This window comes from Python bivittatus, unplaced genomic scaffold, assembly GCF_059951505.1.
Source record: "Python bivittatus isolate LINGU-HERP-01145 unplaced genomic scaffold, Pbiv_v1 ctg000840_np1212, whole genome shotgun sequence".
In the NCBI taxonomy this organism is placed as follows: domain Eukaryota; kingdom Metazoa; phylum Chordata; class Lepidosauria; order Squamata; family Pythonidae; genus Python; species Python bivittatus.
Window position 1 is genome coordinate 12,957,139 of NW_028277113.1, and position 12,512 is coordinate 12,969,650.

At 42.4% G+C, this 12,512-nt stretch overlaps 1 protein-coding gene across 1 annotated transcript; it reads left to right on the forward strand.

Moving 5' to 3' along the window:
- Positions 1 to 2,049: 2,049 nt before the first annotated feature.
- PPP1R3G (protein phosphatase 1 regulatory subunit 3G) lies at positions 2,050 to 12,338 on the forward strand. The gene has a single exon (XM_007437954.4). The coding sequence runs from the start codon at positions 2,908 to 2,910 to the stop codon at positions 3,946 to 3,948; it is 1,041 nt and encodes a 346-aa protein (XP_007438016.3). The 5' UTR covers positions 2,050 to 2,907; the 3' UTR covers positions 3,949 to 12,338.
- The last annotated feature ends 174 nt before the right edge of the window (positions 12,339 to 12,512 follow it).

Below are 12,512 nucleotides of genomic sequence, written 5' to 3' on the forward strand. Positions count from 1 at the left end.
TGGACTTTCTTCATTAAAGTCAGGGGAACGTCTTAGTGAATAAAGTGGAATTGTTATGCGCAGACTAAAACTGCAATTTGCAGAACACTTAAGTGGAAGATTTGCAATTATGAAGGCAGTCTGTTTTGTGCTCTAGCTAACATGGCCAATGCACATTAGTTAGTATCCTAACAAGTCTACAGAGAAATAAATAGAAGAAGCTGGCTATAATAGAAGTGTGGCTTGGTCTGCTCTCAGTTCACAGGAATTGTCCATTGTATTCAGTCTTGGAGGAGAAGCAGTACTATACATAGGAAGACCGAAGACCTCCTCAGCCCTGTGTCAACCAGGTACCCACCGAAAAGCCACAGTCAAGATATGAATGCACACTAGCTCACACGGCATGTTAAAGCATGGGATTACGCCTAACATGGCATTGAAACCCAAGCCATTGATTAAGCTATAGTTAAGGAGAAGCATGTTAACCACAGGGCAGAATTATAATCTGCAATTGGTTTACTTATCTTCATTCTGGTACGTCAGATTAAACCAGATGGATGATGCTGACGCTATCTGTTCAATTGTGTCCAGTTCTTGGCGATTCTATGGACCATCTCTCTCCACACTTTCTGATCTTGCACGGCTTCTTTCAGTTGTTTTATGCTCTGGTTGGTGTTGGCTTTGATCGTGTCTCATAACTAACTCACCACCCGGTTAGACAACTGCAACATGCTCTACATGGGGTTGCCTTTAAAGGGCACCCAGAAACTTCAGTTTGTGCAAAATGTAGTAAACTGGGCCCATATGGGTGTGGACTGTTGGACATATATTACGCCTGCTTTATAGGCCCTGCACTGGCTTCCTATTTGCTTTCAGGTGCATGTTAAAGTGTTGGTTTTAACTTACAAAGCCCCTATGGCTTAGTGCCTGGCTACCTGGAGGGCCATATCTTCCCACTAGAGTTGGCCCAACCACTTCAGTCATGCTGGGAGAAGCAACTGGTTGCCCCCATCTTCAGGAGCTTAGGAGGATCAAAGTCTGGAAGGGTTGTTTGTCACTGTTGGGGCTGGCCCTGGGGAATGACCTGCTGTTGGAGATTTGTCTCTCTCCAACATGGTCTGCCTTTGGGGAAAAGCTGAAGACAGAGCTTTTCTGGAGGACTTTTTGGGCCTGATGCCATACACTGTGTTTGGGGTTTTATTTGTTCCATGTTTATGTTTTCTGCTTTACTGTATATTCTTATTTTGTGAGCTGCCAAGAGTCCTTTGATTGTGTTGGGATACAGGTTTGATGAATAAATAAATGTGCAGTGCCATCTATGGGGAGGGGTAAAAAATTCAAGATGATGGCTACAACTGGGCAATTGAACCCTTGTCCCCTTTTTTACATGTGTTCCACCCCTGTTAATATACCAAGGAAAGCCAGGACTGTTAACATAAACAAGAACTGTGTGGACTGGTTATGGGCTACTGCATGTATCACTTTAGAAAGAGCAATTTTATTATTTCTTTATGCTGCATTTTATATACTGCACACTTCTTTGGATATAAGGCAATTTGCAGTGAACAGTACCAAGCCCCCCAATCCAAAAATACAGGACAGAAAAGAGCAATACCCATAGAGGTGAATATGTGTAGCTCAGGGTTGAACTGTGGAGTCTTTGGGGTTCTCTGAGCTTGGTTCTTTTCTTGCAAATGTTTCATTACCCGGCTAGGTAACATCCCCATCCCATTTTAGCCCTGAAGATGTTACCTAGGCGGGTAATAAAACGTTTGCAAGAAAAGAACCAAACTCAGAGAATCCCAAAGACTCCACGGACACCCCCCCCCCGTTACCTGTGGTGGCCCTCATACCATTAGCACCCCATATTATATGGATGGCCATGTTTTGAGAATCCTCCTAAAGGCAAAGGGGCTACTGACACTCTGTGCTGCAAATGGGAGAGTGTTCCTAAGGGGGTGGGACAACAACTGAGAAGACACATATTCAGGGGTCCCATTCATCTCGCTCACCCCAGGGCAGGGGTTCCTCAGCAAAACCTCTCTATAAGAACACACGGACAGCTCGAATCTTGTCGGGAGAGTGCTCCTGTGAGTACCCAGCAGGAGCCAAGCCATATGGGATCCCATGGATGATTTTCAGACACATTTGCACCCAGCCTTTCTCTTCTGCAATGCCTCGGTTGGCCATGCAGTGTAGAGGAATCGCCGATAAGCCCTTCCAGTGCAATGCATCGTTGAGTACGGACTTTGGGGGAGTAGATGGCAGCCTTAAACCTTATAGTTACGTCGCACATTAACGCAAATACCGATTTCAAATTGCCAATCGCAAGCCAGAAAAGGGGTAGTGGTGGAATAAGAACTTGTATCAGAGAGTTTCCTGCGGCGAAGATCGCTTCTCTTATTTCACTTCCTCTCCGAGAGCTTCACGCTCCCCAAACTCTCTCAACTCTCGCAGAGATGCCACGGGGAGAAGCGAGGGGCGTGGCGAGGCCGAGCCCGCTGCGCTGGAAGAGGGGGGCTGGGAGCCTTTAACCGCGGGGCCCCGCCCCGTTCCGCTCCGGGGGTCCTGCTTCCTTGAATTATTATTCCTTCCATCTCCCCCTCCCCAGAAGAGTGACGCGCGCGCTTCCCAATTTCCGCGAGGCGCGTCTACGTGCCTTTGAGCTTGTGGCAAATGTCTTTCTTACGGGTTCTTGTGGGAGATTCCGCCCCGCCCCGCCCCATCCTTCCTCGGGGGAGGGGGAGAAAAAGGCAGGGAAAGGGGGCGCGCCCCCTCGCCCGACGGACTTTTTCCTCCCCAAGAGATAAACCGACCTGCTTTGAAATCGAGCGACGCCCCCGAGCGCCGCTTCCCACGGAGGTCCGAAGGGGAAGCTGAACTTGGCCTCTCCCGAGCGGGGGCTTGGCGTGGCGTCGGCGTCATGCTATGGAGAACCGCGGCTCCGCAGTCCTGAGTTTCGGGCAACTTTTTGCTCCCTTTGGGGAGCATCAGCCCAAGGAGGAACCTGCGTTAGCCCCGTGGCGGGAAGACGCCGAGGCGGCGGCGGCGGGGGCGGCGGCCAGCCCCGCGCAGCACCAGCAGCGGGACTGCGCGGTCGCAGCCGCCCGGGAGAAGGACGAGGAGGCGCTGCTGGAGTGGCGCCGTCGCCGCGGGCGCTCCTTCTCGCTGCCCGAGAGCCCGTCTTTGGCGGCCGCGCGGCTCTTTCCGAGGAGGCGAATCCCGGGCGACAGCGACGGGGGCGAGGGTGACGAAGACGACGAGGCGGAGGCGGCGGCGGCGGCGGCGGGGGGCATCCGCGGCTGCTGCAAGTGCAAGAAGCGGGTGCAGTTCGCCGACTCGCTGGGCTTGTGCTTGGCCAGCGTGAAGCATTACAGCGCTGCCGAAGAGCCGCAGGTGCCCCCCGCCGTCTTGTCCCGCTTGCAGAGCTTCCCAATGCGGCAGCGGGACTTCGAGGAGTTCACCGCCGCCCTGGCGGAATTGGGGGGTTGCGCGGCGGCGGCTTTTCCTCGGCCGCCGCCGCCGCTCCAGGTCGCGCTCCAGCTTGCGCCGCAGTTCGAGGGGGCGGAGGAGCAAGCCGGCGCCGAACGGCTGCGGCGGGACCGCGTCTGCCTGGAGGAGGCGGCGGGGACGGCGCTGGCCGGGGTGCCCACGGACGTGCGTGGCGTGGTGCGGGTGCTGAGTTGCCCCGGCTCCAAGGAGGTGACGGTGCGCTACACCTTCAACGAGTGGCTTTCTTTCCTGGACGTCCCCGCCCTGCCGCTCCCCGACGGGGACCCTTCGGATGTCTCCGCTCCGGTCGAGCGTTACGAGTTCGCGCTCTGCCTTCCTCCTGGTTTGCCAGACGGGACGGCCGTGCATTTCGCTATCTGCTACCGAAGCCAACAAGGGGAGCATTGGGACAACAACGGCGGGGCCAACTATACCCTCCGCGATTGCAGCTCCGAGAAGTCCGCAGCTTCCCTGTGATGAGACTTGGGAGGCGGTGGCGACTGCGATCTGGGAGCAAGCCAGCTCTTGTGAGAGCCTGCAATTGCTCCAGAAACCAGCCTAATTTACCTTGCATCACAGTCTTCCGGAGTCCTACAGCACAGCATCCTAAGGGTAGAACCGCCCACGGCTTGCCTGCGCCCCTTTCTTTCTTCTAGCGGCCCAAGCTTTGGAGATAGCGAGCCGTACCTTCGCACTTTAGCCTTGGTGCCGCCAACCTCGCAAGCCATGCGGGCTTGAAGCTGGATCCGAACTGGCAGCCCGATGGGAGAATCGTGGTCGGGCTTAGGAGAGAGAAGCGTGCGTCTTAGAAAAGTAGAGTTTATTGTTACAAGAATCCTGAATGTTTTAGCACTTTTGGGCAGGAAAAGAGAATGCTTCTAATAGGAAGACTCTCATTGGATAGGAGATCTGGTGAGGTCTCCTTTGTAGCATGCGTGTATGAGTGAGTGGGAATATATCCGCTTTTCTGCATGAAAAGGAGAGAATGAACTGCCATAGGATTGGAACTTTGTCCCCTTCAAAGCCATCTGTGATTTGGGCTACACCTTCCTGTTTTAGGCAGTGACTTCTAAAAAGCCTAGAAGAATGCCGCACAAATTCAGGATGCTTCTCTGGGAAATGGATAAATAGAGCTATGAAGAATATGGGTTTGTCTGTTTGAATGGGGTCTTCCCCTCCCACTTGACTATTGTGCCTTAGAACAAAGCTTCTTTATAATTGCAGCTGTGAAATTATAATGTTATGTTTGCAATGTATCATTCTCTAAGGGATGACTACTCACTCATTTTTACTGTAAGCGATGGAGAGGTATGTTGGAAACTACTTACTTACAAGGTTACTTACAAATCTTAGCAGGAATTGATCAGGTCTTGAAGAAATGATGCTTGGTTTGCATTGAAAATTTTGATCTCTGCTTCAGTTTTCCAGGAATCACATGTCACATAAGAACAATACATATGATATTTTGGGATCTGTATAAGGTATGAACTAAGTATGTGTGCGAACTCAAATTTGGATGATATAGCCATTTATTTGTAGCTTGCCTCTTGTCTAGAGGGTGACCAAAGGAAGAGGGAGGTATAGCAGAAATTTCCTATCTAACTGCATGTTTCATTTTTCCCCATTGAAATGTCCTCGTTTACAAAATTATTACAAGTAAACAATATCTACCTTCTTGGGTCTTTGGCTGTTACATGAGCTAGCCATGAGTAGTGAGAAGCACAATTAATACTTTCTGAATTGACTGCTTTGTTCTTTAAAAAGCAGATTCTGTATACCCGAACCATCCCATGTTGGAGCTTGAAGAGTTCTCTGGCAATAGTGGATGGAGCACAAAACATTTTATCTCCCATAATGTGATGTGTTTCACTTCATGTAGATTTTCTGCCACAAATGACTTATTAAATTAGCTGTAACTTTACCATAATTCAACCTCCCTGGGCAGCTGTTATGAAGTGCAATAATTCTGGAAGATTTGCTGCTGACTTCAATTCTGAAGAAACAGTTCAGTAAACTATTGATTAGTTAATTAGTTTCTTCCAGATTTCATCAACCTAAGAGATCTAAAAGGCCTATTTAGCAATCAGGTTGTATTAAGGTCTCCTTAATATCATTCCCTTCATATGTAACTTAGAACAAATAGATTATTTGCCTTTCAAGGGTAAAACTGCAGATGTATACGATCATGTTCTGCATTTTAGATGTGTTGGATTTCAATTTACAGAATCGCTTGCAGGTAGAGTCTACAGCTAGGAATTCAGAATATTGAAATCTAATGCATATGAAGAGTCCCAGTTAGAAAAGGCTAGGGTATGCTTCCAAAAATACTGTTCTAAACATGGAATGCTGGGATCTTTTTTAATTAGCATTCTGAGCTTTGGGAGAAAAATGCAAACCCTGGGACTTGTAAGAGATATGAGTGATACTTTGGTAGTATGAATTAACTGATTTTATCTTATGAGTGTTGTGTGACAGAAAAATACTGTATAGTTAAATGCCATAGCTATTTAACAAGAGAGTGAAGGGGGATAGAAGATAAACCTTTTAAACTATGCATGGTTATTCATGTTTTGCAGCTGTAGTGTGTTGTGATTACATCTTTTGTTAGGAAGACCTCATAGTGTATGTTTTTTAAGGAGATGGGAATACCTAAGATTTTTTAACAAAATGCTTGCCAGTTGTTCACAGCTGATGCCATAATACCGGAAGATGTGTAAACATGAGTCTAGGTGCCTTGGCCAGGCATGGCTTCCAAACAGGCATATTGCATGTTTGCAGATTGGGGGGGGGGGGTCCCCTTCATATTCTATAGCATTCCTGTAAAGGAGATAGAACAAGCATTTATTTTTGTTGTGTGTACAGTAGTCCTGAGTTTTCTGGCTGCTTGCTGATCCACAGGTATTTAGAACATAATCATTATGAACAATATACCTTTCTTTTTAAAGTTGTTTTAAAATTCATGGTGCTCCTAATAACTTTTGTTTAAAGCACAGACTGACAGAATTATATATTAATCTTGGACTCAGCAGATGAATAATGGGACGAAGGTTAGACTGTAATTGAAATTTATATGCTGCAAGCCAGGATCGCAAGAGGCACACTGACTTGTAGCATTTTAATTTTTAAAAAACGATTGTTTCTTGCAACTGAAATAATACATTTATTAGTTCAGTATGCAGAAAAAATTTGTTATAGTCACTTTAAAAAGATGCTGTATTATAAATGCACAAACTTCTGTAGGGTTTATTATTTTTTCTTCAATATGGTTGCCAAAATGTTTTAAATAAATGTTGCAACTGAAAAAGTTGAAAAACTGAAAAAACCTATTCCTTTTGGAATAGAAAAAACTTGATACTGTGCCACAGAGTCAGTAGTGAGTCATAACTAATTTCCAACATAAACTTTGTTGCCACTACTGCCTTAAGTGGTAAGATCCTATTATTTTAAGAAGAGAAGCTAGTTTGTATCTTCCCTGAAATAATCATACATGTCAGTAGGATAGCAGAAGATAGGTGGAAATATGTGGCAGAATAAAACTTAATATCTAAGTTTTGAATAGGCACTTTGGGAAATGTAAAATAGAGCAGAGCTTGATTTCTTACCAGTTCAAATGTACAAACAGAGTCATTTTCTCTTTTTAAATTTTTCCCCAGATTTGAAAACAGGTATTCAGAGAGATGAATAGATATTATGGCAAGTATGTTTAAGCTGTATGGTATCTAAACAAGATCATTCACAGCAGGAGATGGAAAAAATTGACAAAACACCGTGTGCCTTTTTAGCAAAAGCCAGTAAGAACTGGTTTTGCCAGAATGTAGAAAACATCTCTCCTGGGCAGTCTTGATGAAAAAATATTCAGAGGATATGAACAGATTGCCTTGAGATCTTTGGTTTGAAATATGTTAAATCTATGAACTATGTTCAGTGGGTAAATGATTCTATCCTCCTGTCCGAACAATGCCAAACATGCTTCTAGTGCCTTTATGGAGGCAAATGGGGAGAGGATATTGGACTGGGTAAGAGTTTCTTTAAATATGCACTGGAGATACACTAAGCAATTATTGTCAACCTTTAAAAAAATAAAATGCCTTTCCATATCAATAAATGATATTCCTGTCTGCTACACATGACAATTCTTGCCTTTGGTGTAATGCTTTGTGTGGGTGTGTGTGTTTTGTGTCTTAACCAAGCCTCTGTAAATGTGACAAAACTATTGCAAAGGAGAGGCAGGGGATTTCAGGCAGTCTTGATATTATATTGGATTGGCAAGATTGCATTGTTTCTTAAAGCTCATATGGCGTCAATAATGGCAAAGGCTGTGTCTGCTTTTATTCATTGTGTTTAAATTATTGAAAAATTGATTTTATGTGAAAGAGATTAATTCTCTGATGGGCTTTGAAGCTGAGACAGAGAATACATAAAACGACAGAAGTTGAAATTTTTCAGTATGTAACCAGCTTTGGTTGTTCTATGAAGCTGAACTGGCTAGTACTTGGATGGGAGACTCAGGAAATCCCAGGATTATGGGCCACACTGGGAAGTTGAAAAAACATCCTGGAAGATGGCAGTGGCAAACCATTCCATATTGTTGCCAAGAAAATTACACGGCCGTGTCTGTGAAGTCTCCAGAAATGGAGCTCAGCAAAAAGCTTTGGCTTACTTTATCATTGCTGCCATCTCTTTTTTTCTGTTAGGTATTCATGACTCTTGCTCAATTGTTATAGATCCTTCCTAGTTATATCAATACATCCAAGTCACTCTGAACCAGTGTCTTTTGTTAATGAGGTTCGTAAAGAAGTGAACTTTGAAATGTCCATACATATATGTAATGCTTTGGCAGATACAATGCTAGATGTTTCTTTAGGTGTACTGTAACTTTTTTTGAATTCTGTGCACATCAGATCTAGAAACTTTGTGTTGGATGTAGACTGAAAATCGGGTATAATTTAATTTGGGAGGAATAAAATTATTGTGCTCTCTGGAAATCTGCTTCAGAAAGTTGAGGGATACTCTAGAATCTCATGGATGAATTGTAAGGTTAAATTTGTAAAAATATTCTCCTTTTTTCCAGTGGGAGTCTTTGCTAGATCTGGGCCTAATCTGTTCTGTGGTTATAGGGCCAATCTAGAAAGTGCTGCAAAACAGAAGTAGCCTTGCACTGGTGTGAACAAGTGGAGTTATTTTTGTTTTTGTTTTAAATGCCAACAGTTCTGGCCACCTCATTCATTTTTAATAGTATGATGGATTATGTTTTGAAGGAAAGCTTAAATACTAGCTACACTTAACTCTTATAATGTTCTTCGTCATGGATCTGCTGAGAGTTACAGTTCTAAACTCACTTCCAGCAGGGTCTCTGTTGAAATTTTTTTATATTTCTAAACTAGTATCTTCAGTTTTTAAAAATGGATAAATATAATCAATGAATGAAGCCGATGCAGTGTTCTATAGCTAAAACATATACCAGACATTATTATATTTTATTTGAAAGTGTGCATTTGCCTAACTTATTTTGAGAACACAATAATATAGTGCTGCATACAAAGGTCAAAACCTTATTTTTCCTTCGGGAGATAGATCCATCTGTTTCTATCATGCAATATATTTTGCTCAGCTGGAATGCATTTCAGAGGGACAGAAGAGAAATATTTGGCTCCAGAATTTTTCCAGTACTGCTGAACTCCATAGTTTTGTGTTTTCATAGATGAGTGGGCCTTTATGAGCCTTTTTTAAAAAAAGTACAATGATTAGTTGTGAGTTAACAAGATATTCAGATATTTTGATAACTTTTTTTGATTTTGCTCAGTTGTGAGAAAGAAGTAGAAATTCATTCTCACAGATTACATTAATTTGAATTGTACAATTAAGCTCCTAATATTACCTAGTCTCCCTACCCATTTATAAAATCAAGTTCATTATGGCAGAGATCAAACTGAAAATTGAGACAAAATTGGAAATTTTGATTTTCTACTTTAATTGCTACTAACTTGGGAATGAAACATTCAGATTGCAATCCTATAAATGTTTGTTCAGAAGTAAATACTACTGGGGACTTATTTCTAAGTACCTAAGAAAAAATAAAAATCATTCAACTGTAATTTTATATTAGCTATATTTATGAAAGTTATTATATGCAGATTATGGTATATTCCATCATATCATTGTCTTGTGCTGAATTTCTAGTGTGCTTTCTATGCATGCACCCCCCCCCCCAAAGTGAAAGACATCTTGTTTTGGTGATGTCAGCTCTAGACATTCCATTTCTGATGTTTGATAGAAATAAATGTAAAAACTTCAGGCTTTGGGTTGGAATACTGCTGTATGTATAACTGTCTCTATCCAGGTCACCATGGGGAAGATACACTGTTCAAAGGACTAAAACAATTTCTTGGAGTGTTTGGAAGTCACTACTCAATAAACTCAGATATGCAGATGATACCACCCTAATGGCAGAAAGTGAAGAAGAACTAAAGAGCCTCTTGATGAAGGTGAAAGAGGAGAGTGCAAAAGCTGGCTTGAAACTCAACATTAAAAAAAACTAAGATCATGGCATCTGGACGCATTAATTCCTGGCAAATAGAAGGGGTAGAAATGGAAGCAGTAACAGACTTCATTTATTTGGGCTCCAAGATCACCACAGATGGAGCCTGCAGCCATGAAATTAAAAGACGCTTCCTCCTTGGGAGGAAAGCTATGGCAAACCTAGAGAGCATATCAAAAAGTAGAGACATCACCTTGCTGACAAAGATCCGCATAATCAAAGCTATGGTTTTTCCAGTAGTAATGTATGGCTGTGAGAGCTGGACTGTAAAGATGGCTGAGTGCTGAAGAATTGATGCCTTTGAACTGTGGTGCTGGAGAGTCCCCTGGACTGCTAGGAGGTCAAACCAGTCAATCTTAAAGGAAATCAACCCTGACTGCTCATTGGAAGGATTGATAATGAAGCTCAAGCTCAGATACTTTGGTCACCTAATGCGAAGGGAGGACTCTTTGGAAAAGACCCTGATGCTGGGAAAGATTGAAGGCAAAGGGAGAAGGGGACGGGAGAGGATGAGATGGTTAGATAGCATCACTGAAGCAATGAGCATGAAACTGAGCAAACTCAGGGAGGCAGTGAAGGACAGGAAGGCCTGGCGCAATATGGTTCATGGGGTCAGGAAGAGTCGGACACGACTTAACGACTGAACAACTCAATAAACAAATACTGTGGAGGAATGTAGAATATACTTTCTCAGTCTGTTTGATGAACGACAGACCCTTGGTGTAAGATACATTTATCTTAGATGGTTTCGCTACCCAGCACTGTAGGAGACCTGCATTTGGAGTTGTCTGGAAGAGCTTGTGTGTTATGGTAGATGTTATATAATGCAACTGATCCAATCTACCAGAACTAAAAAAGGGACAAATTTATATTAATTGAGAAGAATGATTTACAAAAACATGGTCTGCGATATTTTATTTCTAGAAGCCACATGCTAGATTTCTAAGCCAACCATAAAAGCTTACATAAATTATGACCAAACTAAATATAGTTTGATTCATAACCTTGGAAGATACTTTGCCATTTCAGTTTTTGCAGTCCCACACAAAAACCAAATCCAGCCAAATATGGATGCTGTACTTGCATTTGATGGATCATCACAGATCCTACCTATAAACTTGCTTTGGCAAGATTCTCTAATCCAGAGTAGTGGATGTGGTTTGGGGGCAGTTCTCAGATTTTCTTCCTAGGGGTTATATTTACTTTTCTGATCTGGCTCACAGGCACTTTTGTGTGTTCTTGAAGTGTGTTCTTAAATAACTAGTAGCACTCATCAGGCGTGCTACAAAATATCTGACTGCTTTGCAAAGCTTCAGAATGTTTTTTTTAGATTTAGTATTGCTCTTTGACCTTTGAAATAGCAAACAGACTAATTTTGGTTCATGAATTTTGAAACTGATAAGATTCTGCAGTCAGCAGCATAGTGAATCAATTTGTTTCCCACTTGCATGTTCTCTCTAAGCATAAAAAGGTCTTCTGTCTAAACAATTTATGTGATGTTCTAGCTGAAATATTTTTTGTAGCTGCAAACAAAGAGGTGGGGGTGTGGATCTTCAGTTGGTATCCCTGGAACAGGGGAATCTGGTCTAATAAAAAAAAGTCCTGTTCATTTGTGTGTATACAAATAAAGGGTTGTGGCTATTTATGTCCCCAGAAATGTCATTATATGTGTGCATATTTAGGATGATAGATACAGCTGCTGCAAGTGAGAATATAACAAAGTTCTATAAGAACTTGCCCAGCATTTAAAATGATATTGCTATAGACTCTTCCAGGTCTCTAGTTTGCTACTTAAGCCTGTACTTTTACCTCTCCTGCTATGGAGGCAACATTTTAGAAATATTGGCCACTAAAAGCTAACTGACTGGAAAAAAAAAAATCAGCTAGACTATTTTTGTTCTTAAACATATATCCTACCTCATTAGAAAAGTGGGTGCTCCTTAGCCATATGTGAGTTTAGATATGGTCTGGCAACCTTTGAAGAATATAAATAAAATGTATTATGTATAATACATAGATAAAATATGTAATATAATTTCTACTTAGCTTTTGCCTCCTTTCGTGTTCTGATGCTTTTTGCAGTGCTGAACATATTTAAGAATTGGACTTCAGACATTTCCACACATATTTGCTATAGCATATTTGCAGTAATACTCTGTATATCATATCTTTAGTTAAGTGCAACGGAGTTCATTTCAAATTTATGTACATATGTTTTATAAATATATTGCCCTAATTGTATAAGGGAGAAAAATGCATAAATTATTAATATTACATTAAGATGAGAATCAAAAGGATATTTACACTGGTCCCCTATTTTTTCAGTAAATTTCTTGTTTTGAATCATGCTTGACTTCTGGAGACTTCATGAACTAAGAACTTTTCCAGTGGAGTCATATAAGAAGCAGAAAATTGAAATCTGATAAAATGCTTCTCTTCAATCCTGAATAAAAGTACTGCTGAAGAAAATTCAAATTTCAGGGTTGATATAATGTGGGATATG